The following is a 23,459-nucleotide window of genomic DNA, read 5'->3' as shown; positions in this document are numbered from 1 at the left end:
TGTTAGCTCACGTGTTTATATAGAATACAGCGTGCATATCAGGATTCCTCGTATATTTATTAGTTCTCCTTCTGGAAGAAAACAGATGCTGCTAATAAGAGAAGAAAAACACAGCATATCAGAACTAAAAAGCCTATAAAAGATCATCCTAAAGTGGTTTGTAATATGTTCGTTGAATGATTTTTGAAGTTTCCAAACAGTTATAATAAAACCAGAAAGGTTTGCTGTGTACAGGGCTTGGAACTGGCGATGTAGTTTATTTGTAACATAGAGGTCAGTAACATTTGGTCAGCAATCAATATCAAACGGTTAGCACCGTCACACGATGCAATTTTTTATTAGGGCTAGGGCTTTATATGCATATACATGATTATACTATTGTCTACTATACAAGTTGTTTATTTGTTTCTAATCTAGTTTTTCTTCTTAGAACGGCCAGACTCAATTGGTTGTTTTGCTGGAGAGATTGCTAGAACGTGATGCCATGGCAATTGCTACTCTTACCCAACTGGATAACTGCTATCATTTTGCTGATAAAAATGCTGAGGTTAGTTTTTCTCTCTGTACATGCATGCATTGTCCAGAAAAGATGCCCTTTTACGATCGGTTTAGCAAAGGAAAGAACAATGCGTATTGGTGGTCAATGAACTTTACTCAATGACAGCATAAGCATTCCTACACGAGATAAATGCAAGTTATAATGCATGTACTTCAGTACTAAAAAAATCAATATTCCAAGACAAAGGGGAACATCGTTATGATGGCGAAACTTTAGTAAAGTATGCCTCTTTCTTCTCTGCAATAATCATGCTGTGGTGCTTCCTAGGTTCGACATCGATGGTGTGAACTGGTTGTTAAACACAGGTATATGGCCCTTCAACAATATTCAGCCGGTTTAGCAATTTTACCGAGAGATATTACTAATTATAGTTATTATAATATTTCACATAGTTATTACCCTGGTTATCCTCAAGTTAAAAAATTTCTGATTGAAGATCAAGTAAGTACTTAAGAATGAGAAAACTCACTCATAAAGCATATATATACGGAATCCTGCTAATATCACTTGGAGCATTATTTTCAAAAACTGAATACGATTACCGAAAACTAAGGCCTATGGCAGCATAGCTCACAATAGGCAAGCCTGACCTCAGACATATACATTTCTTATCAACATATCTGCGACATAAAATGTGGTATAATAAGCTGTTAGAAATTAGGTCACCCCCTTATGCATATATATAAAATATCTGACGTTTTCTTAGGGAATGGGGATTTACCTCTTTGGTGAACTACTTATATCACAGCAACCGAAACAGAAACAGTTGGTTTTGGATGTTCTCTCTATCATTGATGGCGAGATGGATCAATGCACGTTGAAGACGGTTCAAGATATGTTGGAAGGAAGAGACTGACGAACATACGTCTCGTCTTCCATTAAACAAAGTCATTAGATTATTTATTAAATATTTTTATTTGATTCGAATGCAATTCTGTTGAAATTTCCTTCCATAGACGTTTTTATATGCACTTAGTAAATTTTTCTATTCCGCTTTTGGTATTACTGATATTCAAGACGCAGATTATTTTTGTCCTTGCATGTGTAAAAGCACGTGATGTTTCCCCCAACCATATGGTGAAAGTAACAACGTATATATCCTATAACTCTATAGCTATGCTAAATTTTCAAGAATTCGTAGCCAAAATTTAAAAATAGCGAGATATCGATGTTAAAAAAAGTAAGCCGGTTACGGTAATGTTTACCCACCTCGCTAGGTGCATGGTTAACTTTTTTCCACATGTCGACATTACGCTGTTTTTCCAGTTGCCCTCTGCGTTGTCCGTGCGCACGGCAACCATGGTTGCACTAAACAGTGGCGTGGCAAGCCTGACGGTTTTCAGGCAAACTATATGTAAACTATAAGTTATTACATTATTTATTCCTCTAGAGATAAATACGCTCAGTGAAATACCCTTGTTGATGTAATATAGAATGCACTCCAAAAGGAAGATGATCTTCGCTGAATTGATGTCACATATGATATTTATATATTTGTTGGATTGAAAAGTAATAAATTGTTAAAATAAATTACAGCTAGTCTCGTGTCATTGTCTATGGTAACTAATCCTGAAAGTAGAGCACCCCCTTAATATACTCCCCACTGGTAACGTCACTCGAACATGCATGCATGCGTAAGAAAATATTAATAGTTTTAGGATGGTATTAGATAGTCAATGGTTTGTTATTCGACATTCAAAAATGACTCGAGTAAAATTTAAGGAAATTTTAATTTAAGCTACGAAATTAGGTTTAACGTCAATAAAAATGCAAAACAGTTGCATTGTAACCAGTGGTATAGAAATGAGATAATAAATGGTCGAGTATTTAAGGCGAGAATACATTAAAAAAAAACAAATCGGTGTTGGCTTTCTATCATATCTCATGGTATATAGCGGTGACGGTCATGGTCTCGCAGTTATGAGTTAGATTTTATGACCACCAGGGCAACTTGCACCTACAACTTAGTAGAATTGTTTTTACTTCTCCTCTTTTGGATATAAGCTGTGCTTCGTTGTTCTTCGAAGTTGGTGATTTGCCAATGAGATGATCGGTTAAAACAAAACTTTTTTAGATTTTAGGCTTCTTACGCGCTTGTAAGAAATATTTCGATACAGGATGCACAGTTTTAAAGAGCGAAATGACATGCTTCAGTATGTTCACTTTTTTTTAAGTTAAAGTAAGATTACATCGTTCTAATGCATATATGGAGATTTACAAATGCTCTAAAGTTTGCAGCAGGTTTGTCCTTGCCGATTCTGAAAATTTTACTGTACAGTTTGGTCTGAAAAAGAGTGACGACACATAGTTAAAATTTGCCCCATGATGCAGATGTGAAGGAAAGTGCTTTTCATATTACGTGAAGCAGAATCGAAGCGAATTTCGTATCGTCAATTTTAGGTAAAACTGTTTTATTTAGTGGATTATCGTTTCATTGAAATCTGGCATACTTACTTCGATAAGAAAGCGGTAAAGAAGAAAGCAAGATCCTTAGGAAAATACTCCTGTCTGGCAGCTTGATTCAGTGCTTGCAACGCTCCTGTTATATCATTACTTGCTGGCTCTAACTTATCTTCACTCTGTATAAACAGAAAATTAGAAAAGTTTACTTTTTGCTGGTCATAACGAAAAAACGCAGTTCTTATTTTCAATTTCTTACGCAATAATAGATTAATGCATAATCTATAATAATATTCACATTCGTTTTCAAAAAACCCTCACTTTTGATAACGAGTTGCTGAAATCCAACCATGCAACTGTGCTCTTAGAGATCACTTTGATAACCAAGCAAAGTAACAAACCTTTAGCAGACCCATGTGGATCAGTAAGCTGTTAATCACAGTTTCAGGTTTACCAGATTTGAGAAATGCTTCTTGGAGAATGACATCTGTAAATATGAATATAATACAAAGGGTCTTTATTGGAAAAATACACACTGTTGAAAGCTATAGGTTTTGAGAACAAATATTTACGCCATTCGCCATCTTCGATATACGTATATTGTTTGACGATGATATCGTTTGATATTTCCTCTTACAAATGCTATAGGCCAGATTTAATCCGGCCATCTTAAATTTAATTTATTTTAATGTTGATTTGAATCCATCATATAATAAACATATTTCACAACAGATGCATGTACATACAGTCACTGAGACAGACACACTGATCTACCTGTGCATGGGATGAAATCATCTGAATTATGAAGAACACATGACGCCTGGAAAATGAAAAACATTTTGTTTAGAGCTAATTGCGCGTAAAAATTGATATTGTTGCCGGTTGATGAAAATATGCAGAACTCAATGAGGCGGTTGCTATCAGGTTGCTTTTTCGACAAATGAAAGCAACTTGACAACAACAACATTCGTGAGGTGCAGCACAATACTCCAATAGTGTTCATGCAGTCCAGTTTTCATCAACCCGTAGTTCTAAAGGCCAAACCTAAGACAAATATTGTCAATTCCCATATTTTTTTCTTTTCCTTTCATGAAAAACGGAGAAAATAGTTAAAACAAAATACCTGAACAAATAACTTGCAAATAACACTTGTATCAGCGATTTTAGTCTGGAAGATAAAAATTTCATTCCCATCACGTGAATTGGAAAAAAATAAAAACAAAATGAACTAAAATAATGCAAAATTTACCTGCAAAGCTTCTTTTATAAGTTCGATTCTGTCAAATTCCGGCAATTTTTTAAAATTTTCTAGCGATGGATGCCCCAAAAATTCTTTAGCAGTTTTGAGATGATTGTCCTACAAAAACATTTCTTTACTAGGTAGAAAAATTAAAACCATGATCCTTAGATAAACAAATATAATCTCAATCAAGCTAGAACACCGCTTTGCTCTTTTAAATTTATACACGAGCAATAAACCTCTCTCTCATAATGACGTCAAATGCGGAAAGCCTGATAACCATTCTCAATGCTGACAATACACAAATTTCATTGGTTCGTTAGCTTTGTATAGCCATTCAGAATTTGTGTGACATCAGGCTTTTCACGTTTGACGTCATTATGAGAAGGGTCCATTGTTCTTCAATCCAAATAATTAACTCAAAGAATATAGACTACCTGTTTCTTCCTATCCCATTTCAAGATATCGTTACTCGCATCAAAAGTCAAATTAAAACAATAATTTATTGTGTTTTAAAGGTTCATATATATTGTAGTCTGAACAATTGTTTCAGGCTACATGAGAAAAAGGCACATATATTTGTACGGTACGGACAATTTTGATTGAAGTATTGTATAATTTTATTAACCATAAATAGATCCGTTATAAAAAATGTTAAAATAATACGGAATAAAAAATTCTAAAAGCATCATGTAGATGCATGTATTGGGGCCAAAAGCCGATATATTAAATAATTAATAATTATGGCGAGCGTCTAGCAGACTAACTCGGAGTGTCGTATACAACCGAGGTAAATTGCTAACTTCATTCAAGTCTGCAATTGAATGTTTGAGATATTTTCTTTGCGCATCAGTACACAATGAATCCACCTAATACCCTGAATACACCTGATAGTATCTTCATATTTTCATCAAACCTTATCTAATTCTTTTTTCTCATCATCAACTTCCTTCTCCTCGACATCTCCTGATTCATTTTCAACTTCATCGCTATCATCTTCGGATTCATCATCATCCTCTTCATCCTCTTCATCTTCTTCATCCTCTTCATCCTCTTCATCCTCTTCATCCTCTTCACCTTCATCATCGCTCATGGAAGCAAGAACATTTTCGTGTTTAAGCTCATTTAACTTCCATTTTATTTCCTCAATACCGTCTTCGCCAAGACAGTTCCCTGGAAAGCATTTTAATAACGTTTAAGTAATTTTACAAAAATAGGAGTACAAGAATTCTTTATTTTCCAAACATCCTGTACAGCATTCATGTTTGTGACATTGCGCATGGACTGCCATGAACAGTAGGATTTATCTGCATGGTGCGCATAAGAAATTATGAATGACATACAATTAGATAATATAGGTCAGTGCATACAATCACATACAACACAACGTTGACTGCATAATTTTGAAAATTTTGAAATCATACTGCACGCGCGCGATAAGTCATATACATTATTGGTCGTACACACTGAGCTATGTAATAATTATATAGCTCAGTGGTCGTACATCAATTCTCGTGTAGATCACGTTACACAAAGTAGAAAATAGATACAAAGCATGAACACAACAAAGTATGCCTTAATATGTGAACGCCATCAGGCTCATAGCCTATTTTAACACTGCAACGTAAGATAGTCCTTTACTAGTAGGATTTTAATTTTTACCATTTAGATCTAATTTCTCAAGGTGAAGTTTGTTTTCCATGGATTCCACAACTCGCATGGCTGCTTCTTTGTTGATCTCGCCAAATGCCAAAACAAGTTCCTGAAATAAAGAGTCAGTCTTCATGACGTATCAACGCTAGACAATTTTTCAGATTGATCCCATGCAGGGGGTTATAAAACTTTTATGTTTTATAGTTAAACCGTAGGTGCCTGTAAAACCGTAAAATACGACTGGCCCCTGCATGGTGGCTGGAGGAACTCAGGATATAGATTTGGCATATACTTGTTAATGACATACTGTATCTAATACGATATACCGTAGCCCTTATAAATTTCCACTCAAAAAAAAACATGAAATGCCGTCCATCAATACGTGCACCATTTAGAGGAATTATAACCATCATGGTGATTGTAAGTAGCAGTTTTTTAAATATGCTCAACTCAAAATTTGTTCTTTCTATATGGGCTTTCTATGCCTATACTTCTATGCCTATGGGCTTTGTATGCCTATGCCTAGGGCCGACTGTTTGACGAAAGTTTAAACCAAAGTTTAAATAACTATAATTATATACTCTCATACATCTTCTGAACTACTGTACATACATCTTATGCTTTAAATGTCTACTTCCATTGAAACTTAAACCTTTACATCGAATATTTCACCTCATTTGTTCAATAAATTATTTTGTTTCCTATGTTGAACGTATCCATCGTTTTTAAAGCTAAACGCCTTTGGAACACTCGGTCCCTGGTTTTTTTGATCATTGGAATGACTTTGGTTTGGTAAAAGGTATTTTATTTGACAAATGCATCATTACCTTTAATTTAGGGACACTGTTTTCTAAAGCCTCTGCAATTGCTATTGCACCCTTTGACTTCACTAAACAATCGCCGAAGTTGATAACTTCTAAATCTGGAAGACTTGGAAGAATCTAAAGAGACAATGTCTTTTACATGAAACAGTCAAATGACGTTTTAAATATGAAGTATTTTAACACTTAAAACATTACATCTTACCTTTGACATTGCAATTGCAGCTTTTGAAGTAAAGGTATTATCGTTAAGATTCACGACCTAAAACGCAGGGTTGAAAATTCGTATTTATTTAACGTGGATACATATCGGCTCGACTTCCTATCGATTTAAATGCTAGAAAAATTAGAAACCGTTCCACCTACTGGAGTGTGACGAATTCAAACAACGCAGGTTACGGAAATCTCATCGTTACGCAAATTAACACAAAAAAAAACGAGAACCAAACTTCCGGGGTGACACATTTATCTACTATATGTTCATCAGTTGCATGACAGTAATCAGTATAAACATATCAACAATGAATATTTGCATACAACTACACACCTTTAAGCCTTGGTTGCTCTTAAAAGACCCAGCTAAAGCAGCCACACCAGCGTGGTTAATACCATTTTGCGGCATGGATATTTCTTCAAGGCTTCCTATTACCTACAAGAGCGTTAACAGCGCCAGTCTGGGGATGAGATCACCTAGTTTTCACTTGGTAACATTCAAGGACTCTTTACATATCAGTTCTCAGGCTTGCAATATGGTGGTGTTTAACATGATAGTGTTTTATTTATTCATCTACCTTGAAGGCTTTTGCTAGAGCAGTAGCTCCTTCATTTTCCAACCTGTTCCTTCCAGCAACAAACACTTTTAATTTTAGAGGACGATGATTGTCAACACTAGCTTTGTGGCATTCTAACAAGGCATCTGATAATATCTACACAAAAAAATATTTCTGAACATTTGTAACACCCCTCAATTAAGTGGTCTAGCTACAGCTCTGATTGCCCCACAGACACTTCCTGGATTTATTTGATTTTTCTGTACAATACTATCCTGAACACACAGACAATACGTATTAATTGATAAACTAAATTATATAAATTAGACAAACCTGACCACCGCCTATTCCAAGACCATTATTGTTAAATTTTAAAACTTCCAATGAGAAACAAGATGGACTGGTCAAAAGTTTTTTGACAGATCTCACACCATCTGGACCAAACGCATTATCACATAAATCTAATTCAGTCAAATGTGCACCAGCTGCTATGACACCATCACCTAAACTTTCCTAAGATAAAATATCAAAGAATGGTATATTAGAAAAGCATGTTCTAATACATACATGTAATATATGTTACATCAAATCCATTCCAAGGTGCCAAGGGTGAATTACAAGGACTTGTAAGCAATCACATTATCCAGACTAGAACTCAAACTATACAAGTCCAAACAGCTAGTATGTTATGCTTTGTATAAAAATAACACATTTGTTTTTCTTACAATGGTATTGATGATGTTGAGAAATAGAAAAAGTGGGTAGATTATCCTATTTGAACACACTATGTAATAGTATACCTGCTTGTCACTAATTGTAAATTAAGCAATGTAGAATAACTTACCAATGCTATAGGTATTTCTGATCTCAAACGACCAGTAAACATATCATTCCAGAGAGCTCTCTGTAGAAGAATATGCATCATCACTATAATATTTCACTATAATATTTCACCTATTGTGAATTCCAACAGGATAACAAATGGCATTCTCAAATCTCTTGATTAAGGATCCACATAGAATATGACAATGAAACTAGTCCATGCTTTTCCAACATGGAACCAGTTAATAAAGGTTTGATTATATAATAGCATCATATATTATTAGAGAGGTTAAGATACCCCATTTTTGGTATATGGGTACAGGTAGCCATATTTTGTCCATTGGAATTTCTTGTTGTTTGCACATTTCAAGACATAAATAATGCTTACCTCGATCAAGAGGTTAAAGTCGACTAGAAAGGAATTGTCAAGTTAATCTTCGAAAAAAATGAGAAACACTGATGGAAATTCATTGAAAAAAATAAGGCTACCCGTACCTGTACACCGGAACCGGGGTATCTTAACCTCTCTACTAATCATCAGTATTCATATCAGTGAAAATATCTACCTGAAACTCTTGTCGTTTTGACAGAGCACTACCAATGGCCTTGGCAGCCTCAATACCCAAAGTATGTCCTTCAAGAGTAAAAGCTTGAACATCTTTACTTTCCTCAATTGCTTTTATAACTTCAATAACTACAAACAAACATTTATAATTAACTTTGCACTATTTCCAATCCATTACTACCTTCTACAGTAGGTCACATATGCATGACTGACAGCTCAAAAATGGCCAGCTCTAAATTAGCTGCATGAATCAGAAATTCTTATATGCGAGAACTCTAACCATGAGCAACTCTGATCATTCTAAGTCCATCAGACCTTACGTTTGCTTCATGATTTCCCCTCAAAATTAGTTCCTTATCCGTGCTCTGAACCAGTGAATGGCCAACAGATTAGTTGAATGGCCAACAGAGTAACGGCAGATTAGTTTTGACAATAATAAAATTAGTTTGACAAGGTTTCTCATATTTATATCAATGTGACCAGCAAAATATTGAAGGTACCTACCATCCTCAGCAGTGTTTAACTTCCGTCCCTTGTCAGGCAATCTGACAATATTGATCTGTTTAACTGATGTTTTCTCTAACAAACCAGTCACATCGTCAACCTCATTTCCCAATGCCATTTTTAAGAGAGTATATAGTTATAGTTTTTACTGTAAAGTTCAACACACATGCATCATAGTACTGCAAAATGCAAATTTCTAAAATTCAAAGATCTCCCACGTGAGAAAAGCTCTGTAGAACTGTAGACGAGTGAGAAGACATTTAAATAAATCAAAGTAAATGACTGTGCAATATGAAGTACTTAACTACTGTGCGCTAAACATCTGCTGATCGACGTTACAAACTGCGCATGGCCCACTGAGCTCTATACATACAGTCACAGAATATGCCATGCTTGCAGTGCCGTTTAATCAATCAATCAATCAATCAATCAATCAATCAATCGTTTAGCTTCAAAGTACATTCGTTTAGTTTTGATCGAGCACACAGAATATGCGTGCAATGTCGTTCAACTTTGATCAATTGGTGATTATTAAAAAAAATTAAAATTTTATTACATAAACGTATAGTAAGTAGACGATTCTTCAACATCTGATCCTGCGCCGATTCTTCAACATCTGATCCTGCGATGATCCCTCATCATTTAATTCAAAGTTTATTCAACTATATTCCGGTTTCGCCCACCGTACAAACGTGTTATTTAAAGATACAAAATACACATATATTAAAATTATTAATAGAGCAATACCAGTATTCACCTTCCCAATCTTTCGGCGCCGTAGTTCGTTTTAAAATGAAATAAGCGAAGAAAAACAAGTAAACAGCTCAATGAAAACATACCCAAGATATAGCATCTGTACTGTAATCTTCTGTTCTGGCTATTCAACATGGCGATGAATTAATTTGGAAAGCCAAAGTTCAAGCCAAAATCGATTCTTTCAGCCTACCATGTTTATGTACCTGAGCAAAGATTCTTCCAACTTTTCCCAATACTTCTTCGGGCAATCCTTTCTTTTTAAAAAACTACGAAGTGTGACTTTCGTCTCAAATTCAAGCACCTCTTATTACCTGGAAAACATTCCAACGGACAATGCATTTTATACATCGACGACGTACATGCAGTTAATAGTCTGTTTTAAATGTCGTGCCTCTCATGTGCCGAACAACATACACATAAACAACAATAGATAATGAGGTATCCATATTGATTACCTTTGAAATGGATTTGAGGTGTTGAAACGAGTAAATTACATGATTCCCCCTATATTAACTATGTTCTGTCACAGTTATGGAGTAAACGGCAAGACCACTCAGCAGGGCCGAAGTTAGAACGATACGATAATTGGGGAGGGAGTGGTTTTTCATATATTTAGTTCCCTAAGTGCAATAGCTTACAAAAGGAATCTTTGGGGCAGAACTGGATATATTTATGACACAGTAATAACCTCCCCCCTTAATTATCGTTCTAGTTATTCAGGTAAGAGTTTTTTTGTCTCACGCTTGACAGTACAATATTTGCCGCCAGTCGAATGCATTTTCCAGCAAATCAGAACATAGTTTCTGGCTAACGCGTACGGCAGCCAGTAACTGATTCAATATACAGCACCGGGTGGCATAGTGAAGTGGCCCTATACTGTTCTCTACCTATACTGTGATCTTGGTATAGTCGTGTTACTCTTGTAGTCGTCCTACAATAGCATGTAATTCTTTTGTTTCGAAATTGGAAGACTCAAAATCATCTTACACTTTGTTAAATCTCGGGTAACTGGGCTCATGTAAACAGCTGCTAATTGATAATGAAAATAATACTTAAAAATTAAAATTATCCTTCTCTTTTATTTACACGAATGAGGAATGTTGATTTATCAACATTAAAGTAAATATAATTATAACCTCTGTGAACATGCAATTTAACATTATTTGCCTTCGATTATTCCTTTTTAATTGGAGATTAATTTTTGTCAACATTTCTATACAAAAAAAAAGCTTTTAGTTGAAGGTAGAGAATATTAGATAGTTGCCGGAAAGGTTTATATAATGAGACGATATTTGAAGCATTTGGCACGCTGCTTTTCTATGAAATGTATTTTTTGGATCGCATGGATCCTGTCTTCATCAGTGATTTATTTTAAATGGCCTGACCGACCAACGCACCTGCCAATCTGTCAATATAGATAGATCGAAAACTAATCTCTGAAAACTGATCTGAAATCTACACTGAAAAACTGATCGCTTGGAAAATGTATTTGCATGTGGGACGCTGATTTAAGCAGTGTCGTTATACGTGGTTATATTATGCGCAAGGCCTGATTCTCAATAAGGGACTGGATAATTTTGTACGTTTTGGGACCGACTTGTATGTGATTGGAAAAGGCGTGTATTTTTGAGTGTTAGCTTGTAGCGCCAAAAATTTTGAAGTAGAATATAATTGCAATTAGTTTCTCACAAACCAAATTAATTATTTTGGCACATTTTGGGCTCTTTTTAATTTAGAAAAACACATTCGCATTTTATAAGTGTGTACAAGGACACGCTATTTTAATGCCTGGAGAAAGTGTTTTTTCTATTCGACAATGAATATCAATTAAAACATCAATAAATTGAGTAAACGTAATTTATCTTATATACATTTACAGATGCAATGCGACGAACATAATGTCTCAAGAATTTCAGTAAAGGCTTATTTCCACTGTCGCGTTTTTTGCACGCACGTATACGCACGTAAAAGTTTAAAATCATTTAAATGATACTTATGAAATCAGCGATTGAATAGATGCATAGGGTTGGATACTCTTAATGATTTGGTGTTTTTTTATCTAGGATAAAATTAATCATACATACAACAGCTTAGAAGGTTTTAAGCTTTTACGTGCGTGTACGTGCGTGCAAAAACGCGACAATGGAAAGCATGCAGCCCTAAATCTCAAAATACATTTACATACGTTGTACGTAACATAACTAAAGACACCATACAATATAACCAAGGATGGCTTCGATTACCTTCTCAAATCTCAATTGAATCATATATAGAATAAACATAATTTATCTTATATACACTTCAACTCCTAGTGTTCAGATTAAAATATTATTGATATTTAAACAACTGTTAGATGAGACAAAATCATTTTCTTGTATACTCTTTATAAAATTGTTACCATGCATTGACCACACGATCATATAGCCATTTGCATCCTCTGCGTGCACACGGCCCTTGGAAAGAGGTGACCATTGCTCAAAAACAAGTCTTAAAGATTTTAAGGTACGAAAATTTAGAATTCAGTTTATTCATCAAATTGTCCGCCTTTTACACATGGATATATTATACTATGGTCAGCGTTAGACGAATATTTAAAAAGAGCTTGTAGCTGGTTATACCATGCATCAGAAACCAGAGGCGGGATTCGGGTCTTATCGGTTGTTTTACCCGACAAGTAAACCGTGAAGTAATGGCACCTTTTCGCGCTTTTAACCGACCAAAAAGATTTTCAGTAGAACAATAGCGAAGGAATTCGGGAGAAGTAAAATTTAAAAAACTTTAAGATCTCCATATTGGCCTGAGTGAAGATCATTTTCAATTAAAAACCAATTAAATCATGAGTGAGGCAGGTTATACCAATTTCCCCTATGCTCTCGCCTAGCACTGTTACGCTTAGAAAGACAGTGGGTGATAGGGGATCTTTCATAATTTTCATGCTGCACGCGTATTTGAATTTTTAGTACTTTATTCTGTAGAATGAATTTAATCAGCGGATATTTCATGCTGTTTCTTCTGGCGTTCGTCCTCACAGAGCGTAAGTATAATCACGAGCAACACTATATGGTTTATATAAAGTCCAACGTTATAATTATTTTTTATTTTTTAAGCAACATTTTCAGCATCTGTTCACACGATCCAATTTTGTCGGATCCAATTTTGTCGCATCCAATTCACTTTTGAAAGTGAAAATGATATAATTTAATCAGGGTGGCACATTTTATATTCTGCGTTCCGTTGTGAATCACAATATCACATAATAATTTGAGTCAATTAATACAATATTTTTAGTTGTTTCATGCGAGGATGATTACCATACAATTCTCGGGAAAGCCATTTACATTCCAGAAGAAGATCTCCTAGGTTCCATTCCAAATGGATTGACCTTTTTTAGGGATATTGAAGAGCATTGCCAACGAAAGCTCAAAATAGCGACGACAGCTAAAGATCAGACGTATTATAGAAATACCGAAGATTTTTACAAAAGCATTGCGACTGAGACAAATCTTAAAGCTGGTTACGAAGGCCCCTTCTCGTTGGGACTTACGCTTGATATTACTTCTAAATCGATCAGCGGTACATCACGTGAAGTCAGTGGAACATCAATTAACCTTGCAACTAAAGCTTTTGTCCAACAATTCTCACCCAATTGCCTGTATACAGCCTCCCTTGGATCTTCTGTGGTGCGAGACTTTGCAGCTTTACCTACACAAATTAAAAATCCCTGGCACAAGTCTTCTTGGCGCGAGTATCATCATTTCTTAGAAAGACATGGCTCTCATGTCATCACTTCTGTCACATTCGGCTCCAGTATTGACCAGTATGCATTCGCTGAAACAAAGTCCTCCTTTTCATCGAAACAATTTACCGTGAAAGCGTGTGCCTCCCTTGGTGCAGGTGTTGGCCCTGGTAAATTGTCTCTGTCAGCATGCTCTGGTGTCACCAAAGACGAAGTAAAAAAATTGTCCAATTCCCAAATGAGTACATCAGTGGTAGTGCGTGGTGGGTCAGTCAACTTACGAAACAGACTTCTATATGACCGTTCTAGTGATCTTATCATCCAATTTCTAACCGAAGGTCATACTCACCCAACCCCTATAGCCTATACTCTCACGCCAATCTGGGAAATTCTGCGTCGTCACCATACGCTGACTTCGGAGAACAAGAATACCTACGTTCAAGCAGTTAACCTTGAGTATTACTTCGATGGTTACTTGAACTTTGGTTGTCCATATCAACCAAGCAAGCGCCCTGGCACACCACCAATACAGAAGTTCGACTACGCCTCCCACTCAACATCCTCTAACCCAGTCTTCCAATGTTCTCTCGCATCCCAAGGTTGCCATCACGACAATGATTGTCGCTATCAAATTGGCGTAAAATGTGAGTGCAGAGGTTCATCTTGCATCCGTCACGGGCAGACCAAATTACCCAATGGCAAGAGCCGAGCAACAGCCTCGCCACATTACCAAAGGAGATGGTCTTGGAACGGATGCGACTGGAAATTGTGGGGATCACGATGTGCCTGCCGCCATCCTAATCCAACACGACGTATTATTTTTTGATTGCGAACTAAGGACTTGGTCGTTTTAGTTTAAACTACTTGCTTAATTAATAAACGTTCTTAACTTTAACTTCTTTCACATTCAGTGTCATTACAATCAATTCGACCGATAATGGTGTATTTCTTTTCTGTTACTATAGTTGTCAATAAATGACAAAGGTACTATTTAATTGTTTTCCATTTTTCTTGAGCTGAAATTATATTTTGAAGAGTTAGTTTTTCATTTTCCTTGAAGAGATATTGTTTACTGTTCATGAAAAATAGCTTGCATGACGCTTGACGGAATTACTTAAGAGTTAAGTGAAGAACATGCACCATATATTATAGTCAAACATTCTGCTGTGCTGCGTATTAAATTAAGAATATTAATGGTCAAATTCTTGTATACAAAATATATACTCTAGAATGTATTTTTACATATTCATTTCCCTAGGCCTAGCAAAACCCCGATCGCATTAAAAAAAGTCACATGCATGCATTAAAGTATTGAGAAATCATTGCGCGTCTTCTCAGTTATTTAATGTTATTCATAAATCGTATCAACGCCTTTTAAAATTTAACTTGCATGGGCGGTTCTTCAAAATATGACATCTTATAATACAACGAATTAGACAATTTTTCCAGGAATTTTCTGGTTAGTTTGATTGGCTTGATTTATACTAGAGACGGATCATCCGTCTGGACGAACTTGAGCAAGCGAAAATAGTTCGCCTTCTAGTTCGTCTGTGTATAAACACGGGCAAACAGGGATCATCCGTTAACACGAATTATCTGCGAGTATAAATACGGCATGTGAACGAACTACAGAAAAACCGATACTTCGTAACACACATTCAGCGGATTTCGCCAAAAAAATCCAATATGACATAGTTCGTCTAGATAGTTCGCCTGTGTTTATACTTAGACAGATGATACATCTGCAGATGATACATGGCTAGTATAAATCGGGCCATTAATAAACTGTTAAATAAAACCCACGTTAAGAGGCTGACAAGCTGCAAGAGTGTTGAAATGCATTATTGCATGGTTGTTATATTGTCAATACGCATCATAAAAAAATTAAATATAATTTCTATGGACAACTATATATACAACCCAGGTGACTAAGATTAGTTTCTACAATAATTTTCCCTGTGTTTCCCTACAAATAAACTACCTTTGCGATAATATGGGCATTGAGCCTTTCGATTTGGACGATTGAATTGAGTTTGTTTCATAATTTCCGTCCTCGCTATGGTGTTTCTTCCCTCGAGACCACCACTTCTTTTTAAATCCTGTGTTTTTACTCTCTGAACTGGAGAATGAATGACTCTTGGATTTGTCATTCCAAAATGACCCATTTTCACCGGAATTCTTTTTTTGTAATTTTAACTAATTGTTCCCCTCAGTAAGAACATCAGTGATGTCTTGTTGACTGAGAGAATACTCGGAATCAATGTTTCGTTCAAATTCACTCCCGCTGCAATCATCTACACCGTCAACAGATTCAGTGTACCTGCCATTTACATCATCTCCGTTACATTCCAATTCTTCGGTAGTAGGCCGCTCACTCGTTCTCCCACTCGGATCAGAGGAATGTCTTTCATATGACTTTCCCAACGTTTGGTAAGGAGAGGGATTCTCTTCCGCAGTTAAAAGTGAGGGATATGTGTATACTCGATGATACGAAAGGGATTCGCGAGAGGTAGTGCCAGCTGATCCTAATCCAGCAGCCGACTTGACAGACTGCCCTAGTCGTGATGCATTGACGGGTGAGTCAGTCGACTCATTGCATAAAAACGACGTACAAACACCAAGTTCAAGACGACAAGATGTTTCTATTTGTTGCCAACGATATTGAAGTTCTTCTAAGTCACTTGTTACTTCTGCCAACGACGTTCTACAGTACACAAAAACATTACTCAATACTGAAATCGATGTACGAAAAAACGAGACAAACTATCCACCTGGGACCAAATTGACGACATAGCTTGTAGTTATATCATTATCAAAGGGTTTTATTAAGGGTTTTATTATTATTGTTTTAACTAAGTTCCACATCACCACGCCCTCTACGCGTTGTAAAATCACATTGTTGTTTTTCAATAAAGTCCGGCCAACACATATTCGGGAATTGTTGGGTGAACGAAAATATCGTCACATTCTTCGGTTTGGGAATTTTAAATAACTCACCGAGCTGCAAGTATTCTTTGATCAACATCATCAATATTTTGATCATGAGCAAGACGCAATGCACCAAACATTGAACCACGTTTACGCTTCAATCTGTAACACTAAAATGAAAAACTAGTTGTCATTTTTGTTAATTGGGCCTGTTTGAAACGTACTTCTGATGTACGGAATACCGAAGAAGACCTTTATGCATCTGTTCGGAAAAAGGTGGGAGGTTTTCATTTCAAATACAAAACGATAGGAAGTGGCAAATATGCAAACCATTCGTCAAGACAAACAATTTTTTATACCGGCTTCAGTCAGTAAGATTATTTTACTTTATACAGTCACTGCATGTATACGCCATGGGTCCGCAAAATTGGTCTGCAACGTAATACTAGTCCTTTGAAAAAAAGGCTTTGTTCAGCGACTGGTTCAGGCTTACAATTTTTAAAAATGCAATTATAGCTATAAACAACAAAAAAACTATTATACTTCGAAACATTGCAAGTTCAAATTGAAAACTCGGAGTAGAAATGGAAAAAAATGATGACAACACAACGTATAGAAAACGACGATGCAAGACGTAAGTATAACATACAGCATCTTTGGCTTCTTCCATCTTCTTCATTGCAACGTTACGTCGATACTGGAAATTTTTCACCTCTTTTTGATATGTGATTCGAAGCCATTTCTGTAGAGAGGAACTCATTTCCGAAGACAAATACTCAACTTCTTTTTCTGCTTTCTGCAGTGCCTCTCTTACCTTAATAGTAATTATATATACTTCTAATTATTCCACAAATTTCGAGGACCATATTTACTTCAAAATCAATACGGAAATATTTATGGTTCGGAGTTGTTATTGTTGTGTACTTATATTATACCATTGTCGACAAGAGAAAACTTATTTATATACAACGTAAAATGTTTACTGCCTGTAAACATAAGCACGCCTTAGCCTTACAATAGGCCTAGTTTTTTGGCTAATCCCTGTAGAGTACACGCGTAACTATCCTTAGAACAGGTGGTCTGGACTTCTCAAAAGTGCAGAAACAAATGACGTAGACATGCAATACCTGAACCAATTCTTGTTCAGCCAATTTAAGTCGAGTGTGAATTTCTTCCGAGTGGTCTTCTCGTGCCTCTCGAAGACGCTGTGCTTCACGCTATAGAAAAGAAACAACTAAGAATTATTGTGGTATACGGGAATAACGCGGGATAACTGCATGCATGCATGTGAGGGAGATGTAAGCATGCATATGTTGGAGTGGGTCGGGGTAGCGATACAACCTTAGAAAGAGTGTATTGTATTGTATTAATTTTAATCACACAACATTCCCCCAGAAATCAACCCTTCAGAAACAACTCCATGCATATCATAGCTATACAAATATATGTATAAAACTTTAATTAAAACAGAAAAAGGGATGCAGCTATCAGGGCCGTAAACTAGAACGATAATTGGGGAGGGGGGGTTGTTTATTCATATATTCAGTTCTGCCCGACGGATTTTCATTGTGAGCTATTGCACTTACAAAAGAAATCCGTCGGGCAGAACGGATTATATGAATAAACACCCCCCCCCCCCCAATTATCGTTCTAGTTACGGTCCTGCCAGCTATATTCGGCTCTTCGTTATACCAAGTTATGGCTCTTGCCAAGTTAAATCGAGGAATATTTCGTAATATTTACTATAGTAAAATAATTATATATCAAAATATAAGAGATAAGAAGTGTACCTTAGCCGCTTCAATTTCGTCTTTGAGATTACTTTCCAATTGAAACTTTTCTTGTTGAACTACTTGATGATTTGTCTCAGCTTCTTTAAGCCTTGTCAAGCAAATGTTTTAGGAGTATATTTAATCGTGCATGTATTAGAAATAAAATAACTTAAAAGAGTAAACTTGTTTTCAATTCCAACACACAATAACTATGCTATCGATTTATACCCATGCAGATAACCACAGTAATTTAAAAGCGTGGCTTAAGTGCATCGTTTGCATTTGTTAAGTTCTTGTTCTGTGGTATATTTCGTCTTAAAATGTATGTTGTACCTATTTTGAAGACTGGTTAGGTTTTTCTCTGCATCTTGCAAAAATTCTATATCTTTCGTCATGGATTCCATTTGCTTTTGAGCTTTACGTTTTTGTACATTGGAAAACCAGAATCCCATCATTGCAACAAGAACCATCAACCCCAATACGAAGTCTTTTAAATAGTTATGCCCTAAACATATTAATTCGGGGTAAAACAAATTTATAAACTATCTAATCTGTATAATTTTATCCTATATAGTTGAGTACAGAAATTAAACTAGTTTTTAGAATTGTGGTCAAATTATATCATTTACGTTGAAAGAAGGAAGATGAGATATTTTGTACATCGTTTAATAAACCTCACACTTATTTTCGGTTACGTTTCCAAAAAAAGACGGCTCAATATACAGCTATTAAAGGCATGTAAAAAAGATTCAATAAATGTCTGTAACTTAGCAGATACAAAATACGTTTCTCGAGATATTCCTGAGCTATTTGTGTAAATGCCCAGAGTGGAAGGGGTGAAAAATCAGTATTAAGATACCAACAGCAAACCTCGTACTAGGGCTTGTACGCAGGCCGGTTTTGTGTTGCACATCTAAATGTGATATTGTCCAATAAACAGATCGAACTATAGCAAGAAATCATAATGCAAAAAAGATGAGCTTACTTCTGGGAGCACCAAAGAGAACAACATCCATTGCTCTTAATGCAATCTTTTTTCTCTCAATTATATTTGTAATTTTCAAATCATTCAACAATATACCATCGACCGGCGAAGCCAACCTACACAAGATATATACTAGCTAGTTCAGTAAAATAGCTAGTGCCATAGGGAACATTCCTTAAATTATATAATGAACCCGTTTGACATGCGCTTAATTGTAGCTACAATGCCAATAATAACATATTTACTATATATAGCTCGTTGTAACTGCTCTAATAGCTCGAATGCAGAAATTATATTTGATGATATATCTATGTAAAGACCCTATATACAATGCAATATAGCTACCTTGGTAGATGATGTCCATTTATTTTGTTTTTCGTAAAGACTTCAACATGTTGGGGCAAATTAACATCATGTGTTAACCAGTTTGCAACATCATGAGGTGACCATTTACTGACTACGAAGAAAAAACAGAATCTATAAACTCGCATAAGTTCTGTTCCAATGATGAACGTAGTTGGAAACAAGAGAATTTACACCAACAGTATTATCAATATAGGTATACAATAACTTTCACAGATTTACAAATATATACCTTCACTTTTTTGCCATGCTTTCCAGAGATCATTAACACTAATCGAACCATCACCCGAATGAAACTTTGAATGACGTTTATGATCTTTCACTTTCAATTCATGTTTTAAAAACTGAAAAAAAAATTGAATAGATCAACTTGTTTGAAGGGCCTGAAGTCAATGATGTATTGGACACATCTTCGATTGATATAGGTGGTTTTATCAACCACCAATAGTTGAAAAAACATTTCATTGTCGCAGTTATTTTTCTTTTTGTAGCCTGAGCACAGTTTTTATTTCAAACGTAATAGACCTTATCGGTAATTATGTCACAACATTATCGTTATTGAGAACCACCTTAAATGAGATGGATTTCAAGTTTTACGATCGCAGGCTATGTTCAAAGATGCAAACATTCCTCTTTAACACATGAACAAAAAATAATTTTTTATTTTGATCAATAAATTTGAAAAATGTGCTCAGCACAAATGGATCAGAATCACTGATGGAAGATGACCAAGGGGATTAGCCACAAACTAGAGGTATTTCAGAATAGATGCCTACGGAGAGTTTTGAACATGTTTTGGCCAAATAACATCTCAAATTCAGGAGGAGTCAGAGCTATACACGAAAGAACAAGCACCAAGCCAATCACCCTTGTAGTTAGACAAAGACGATGGAGGTGGATTGGACATGTCCTCTGCATGCCACCAACGTCCCCGCCAAGAATCGGTCTCGGCTGGACCCCTGACGGCCGAAGGCAGAGAGGCATTCTTTCCAAGTGTTTCCAGACCTTTTACATGTTATATTTATGATAAAAGTTGACTTGAATATTGTTTCTTGTATTATTCCTCTTTAATGAGGGATCGGTGAAATTTAGGTCGCTCCCTTGCACGTCGGAGTTAGGATCGGCGAGGCGCGCAAGGTACCGTAGTGTCAACGCGCACAAAGATGAGGATCTTTCAAACATCAAGTCAGTCCTACTGTATGGAGCAGAAATATGAGGAACAACGAACAGAATACCAACCACCTGTTGCAGCGTATACCAACCACCTGCCAGCCGACTAACATGAGATCTGGCATAGAACATTGGGTTGGATTGAGCACATGTTAAGAAAGCCTGCCAACAACACACTCTGCAGTCGCTCAAGTGGAACCTTTGAGGAAAATAGAAGAGAGGAAGACCAAATCCAGAAGACAGCAATGACAGTTGGAAACAGCTCAGGCCAGAAGGCTCAAATAGGCTCAGGCTGTTCTAGATTGCCTGTGCTTAATTTGAAAGTAGCAAAGAGTTTAAGAAGAAGAGATGTTAGAGTTGAAACATCTTGTAAATACGTCTCTCTCATAGTTTGAATTGCAATTTATCTACATCGATAAATAATTTATCATTTGAAAAGCATCTTTATTTATTTTAATAAATTGTATGAATTATTTATGCAATATTTCTAATTAGCTCTTTGTATGATAAGATCAATGTATGAAATTGTCATTTCCAAGTGTGACTGCATAATGTGTGATATGACTTTTTCATTATCAAAGACTTATTTTGTTGTTATCAACCCCATCATTTGGCTTTGGTTGAAAACAACAGACTTCAGCTTGATAATTCTTCATATCATGTTCAACCTCATTCAATAATTGTTAATGATTTGATTCATGAGCATGATGGGCAATACGTGTAATAGGAGGGGCAAAAATATGATGAGATGTATATAAATTGGCAGTCAATCTGGCCCCAAATCCTATCAATCTGCTTGAATCATGATCAATTGTTGTACAACATCTTTGTTCAAAAAAATATAAAAATGAGACAATTAGGTGCTACAACCGTGGTGCTACTAAGATTATTGCCAAGGCCTCAAAATATAACTTCTATATATAACAAAATACTTATAACTTGAGCATTTAATTCCCACAAATTTGAAATAATTGATACCCAAATTGCCACAACTCTTGCACTTACTGGGTTCACAGTTGAGAATGGTATTTAAAGGCTGATTGTAGACATTGAAATTCTAATGTTTGTAACTATTTGAGTTAACTATTTGAGATTTGTTACGACTAGAAACTATTTAACAGTCTATATATTAAACAACCAGGCTATATTGATCAATGATTTAGACAATCTAGTTATTCACCTACCTCCTCAGATTCAGAAAAATCCACATCACCATCATTATCATCATCCAAATGGATGTGAAGCTTTTGAACAGCATCAAACTCAAGCTGAGTTTGCTCAGTGACTGTATCATCTAGTAATACGAAAAGAATGCACACTTCATACATCATTCAATCCTGTTCAAAAATAGCACATTATATAAAAACTTTAAATTTGATGGCAGAATGACCTGAACACCAATTTGCTATTATATACCCGGTACTTGATACAAAGGGCTGCCTCAAAAAAAACTGCATTAGTCCAACTCCTCAACCCCAACCTATTCCCACTAGGGGCTTCTTAGGGCCAATGACTATCTCTGCACTCACCATGGCCATGTCACAAACATGCCATTCAGTATTATCATCAAAATCAATCACAAACAAGCGTTTTATTCAATGTGATTTAAATTTAGTATGTTTTATTAAGTGAAAGAATTCTAGACAATAAAAAGATCATAATAAATATCGCTAATAGATAGAATTGATCGTGCCCAAAAATTGTGAGTGAAATTTTGTGAAAACTATTTAAAATAATTCAATTTACCTATAAAAATAAACAAATGATATGGCAATATCGAATTATTATTAGCTAAAGCTAAATAATCCCATGGATATTATATATTGCTTTCATCACACAGGCTAATAAGTGCTGCGTGTTCAAGTAAGCTTAACCGCAAACTCTTCATGTCATTTCATCAATCCATACCAGACAAATGGGTACAACTGAAGATAAACGTTCAAGGGGCAATACGTTATTATAAAACAAAACGATATAAATTATATCCCCCTGGTCAACTCCAGGCCAGCATCCGCACGACGCCTACCTTGGGGTTTAACATTGCTTGTAGCCTTCTCCCCTAATAATTCAAATACCACGTAACAACAACAAAGGAAAAGAACAGCACCAATACGAATACAGTTCATGTTTGCAACAAGCTGTAGGAAAATATGAATACGTTGCCATATGTTGCAGAAATTTGCCGCAATAATTCCAGCAGAGAAACTGAGAAACTTTGAATACTATTAAAATATTAAATTGTCGGAAAATTACGAGGCTCTCCGAACATCTTTACGAATGGAATGTAAGAAAGTTAGAATATTTTTCAATAGTTCTTGCAAATCTGTAACAAATAAAAACAAGGATAATAATCGCTTAGAAAGAAAATCTAATATTACTATCAGTCAATTTTATCGTTTATTGAACTCTTTATAA

At 35.7% G+C, this 23,459-nt stretch overlaps 4 protein-coding genes across 4 annotated transcripts; 2 read left to right on the top strand and 2 right to left on the bottom strand.

The window, feature by feature from the left end:
- The first annotated feature begins 47 nt into the window (after positions 1-47).
- On the top strand, positions 48-2,033 carry LOC114540625 (aminopeptidase O-like). The gene is made up of 5 exons (XM_028560746.1): positions 48-156; positions 431-547; positions 827-864; positions 952-1,000; positions 1,266-2,033. The coding sequence occupies exons 2-5, from the start codon at positions 485-487 to the stop codon at positions 1,413-1,415; spliced, it is 300 nt and encodes a 99-aa protein (XP_028416547.1). The 5' UTR covers positions 48-156; positions 431-484; the 3' UTR covers positions 1,416-2,033.
- Positions 2,034-9,584, bottom strand: LOC114540623 (ran GTPase-activating protein 1-like). Its single transcript, XM_028560745.1, has 16 exons — positions 9,335-9,584; positions 8,832-8,959; positions 8,288-8,347; positions 7,777-7,956; positions 7,465-7,599; positions 7,221-7,322; positions 6,879-6,935; positions 6,680-6,793; positions 5,862-5,961; positions 5,116-5,372; positions 4,209-4,316; positions 4,083-4,127; positions 3,734-3,779; positions 3,361-3,446; positions 3,014-3,138; positions 2,034-2,843 (listed from the first exon to the last, which is right to left on the bottom strand). The coding sequence occupies exons 1-16, from the start codon at positions 9,450-9,452 to the stop codon at positions 2,774-2,776; spliced, it is 1,731 nt and encodes a 576-aa protein (XP_028416546.1). The 5' UTR covers positions 9,453-9,584; the 3' UTR covers positions 2,034-2,773.
- Positions 9,585-12,507: 2,923 nt separating this feature from the next.
- Positions 12,508-14,697, top strand: LOC114540627 (DELTA-alicitoxin-Pse2a-like). The gene is made up of 3 exons (XM_028560748.1): positions 12,508-12,592; positions 13,066-13,124; positions 13,379-14,697. Exons 2-3 carry the CDS (start codon positions 13,067-13,069, stop codon positions 14,650-14,652), a joined length of 1,332 nt encoding a protein of 443 aa, XP_028416549.1. The 5' UTR covers positions 12,508-12,592; position 13,066; the 3' UTR covers positions 14,653-14,697.
- A 963-nt stretch (positions 14,698-15,660) lies between these two features.
- LOC114540641 (stromal interaction molecule 1-like) lies at positions 15,661-23,342 on the bottom strand. Its single transcript, XM_028560762.1, has 11 exons — positions 23,071-23,342; positions 22,229-22,338; positions 20,107-20,218; positions 19,857-19,968; positions 19,512-19,627; positions 18,860-19,031; positions 18,545-18,635; positions 17,882-17,971; positions 17,404-17,568; positions 16,824-16,924; positions 15,661-16,530 (listed from the first exon to the last, which is right to left on the bottom strand). Exons 1-11 carry the CDS (start codon positions 23,168-23,170, stop codon positions 16,023-16,025), a joined length of 1,677 nt encoding a protein of 558 aa, XP_028416563.1. The 5' UTR covers positions 23,171-23,342; the 3' UTR covers positions 15,661-16,022.
- Positions 23,343-23,459: the final 117 nt, after the last annotated feature.

The sequence above is a fragment of the Dendronephthya gigantea genome, unplaced genomic scaffold, assembly GCF_004324835.1.
Source record: "Dendronephthya gigantea isolate DGI-Jeju-01 unplaced genomic scaffold, DenGig_1.0 000243F, whole genome shotgun sequence".
Lineage (NCBI taxonomy): Eukaryota > Metazoa > Cnidaria > Anthozoa > Malacalcyonacea > Nephtheidae > Dendronephthya > Dendronephthya gigantea.
Note: the sequence above shows the minus strand (reverse complement) of the source record. Positions and strands in the feature narration are given on the sequence as shown.

Bases quoted from the DNA above. Each gene is read 5' to 3' on its own strand.
- LOC114540625 (XM_028560746.1), top strand. From the start codon at position 485: ATGGCAATTGCTACTCTTACCCAACTGGATAACTGCTATCATTTTGCT. The intron at 548-826 runs GTTAGTTTTTCT...GGTGCTTCCTAG, and splicing joins TTGCTGATAAAAATGCTGAG to GTTCGACATCGATGGTGTGA. The intron at 1,001-1,265 runs GTAAGTACTTAA...ACGTTTTCTTAG, and splicing joins AATTTCTGATTGAAGATCAA to GGAATGGGGATTTACCTCTT.
- LOC114540623 (XM_028560745.1), bottom strand. From the start codon at position 9,452: ATGGCATTGGGAAATGAGGTTGACGATGTGACTGGTTTGTTAGAGAAA. The intron at 8,348-8,831 runs GTAGATATTTTC...ATTCTTCTACAG, and splicing joins CAAAACGACAAGAGTTTCAG to AGAGCTCTCTGGAATGATAT. The intron at 3,447-3,733 runs GTAGATCAGTGT...TCATATTTACAG, and splicing joins TGATTTCATCCCATGCACAG to ATGTCATTCTCCAAGAAGCA.
- LOC114540627 (XM_028560748.1), top strand. From the start codon at position 13,067: ATGAATTTAATCAGCGGATATTTCATGCTGTTTCTTCTGGCGTTCGTC. The intron at 13,125-13,378 runs GTAAGTATAATC...CAATATTTTTAG, and splicing joins GGCGTTCGTCCTCACAGAGC to TTGTTTCATGCGAGGATGAT.
- LOC114540641 (XM_028560762.1), bottom strand. From the start codon at position 23,170: ATGAACTGTATTCGTATTGGTGCTGTTCTTTTCCTTTGTTGTTGTTAC. The intron at 19,032-19,511 runs GTAAGCTCATCT...TAATATGTTTAG, and splicing joins TCTCTTTGGTGCTCCCAGAA to GGCATAACTATTTAAAAGAC. The intron at 16,531-16,823 runs GTGAGTTATTTA...TGTGTACTGTAG, and splicing joins CAAAGAATACTTGCAGCTCG to AACGTCGTTGGCAGAAGTAA.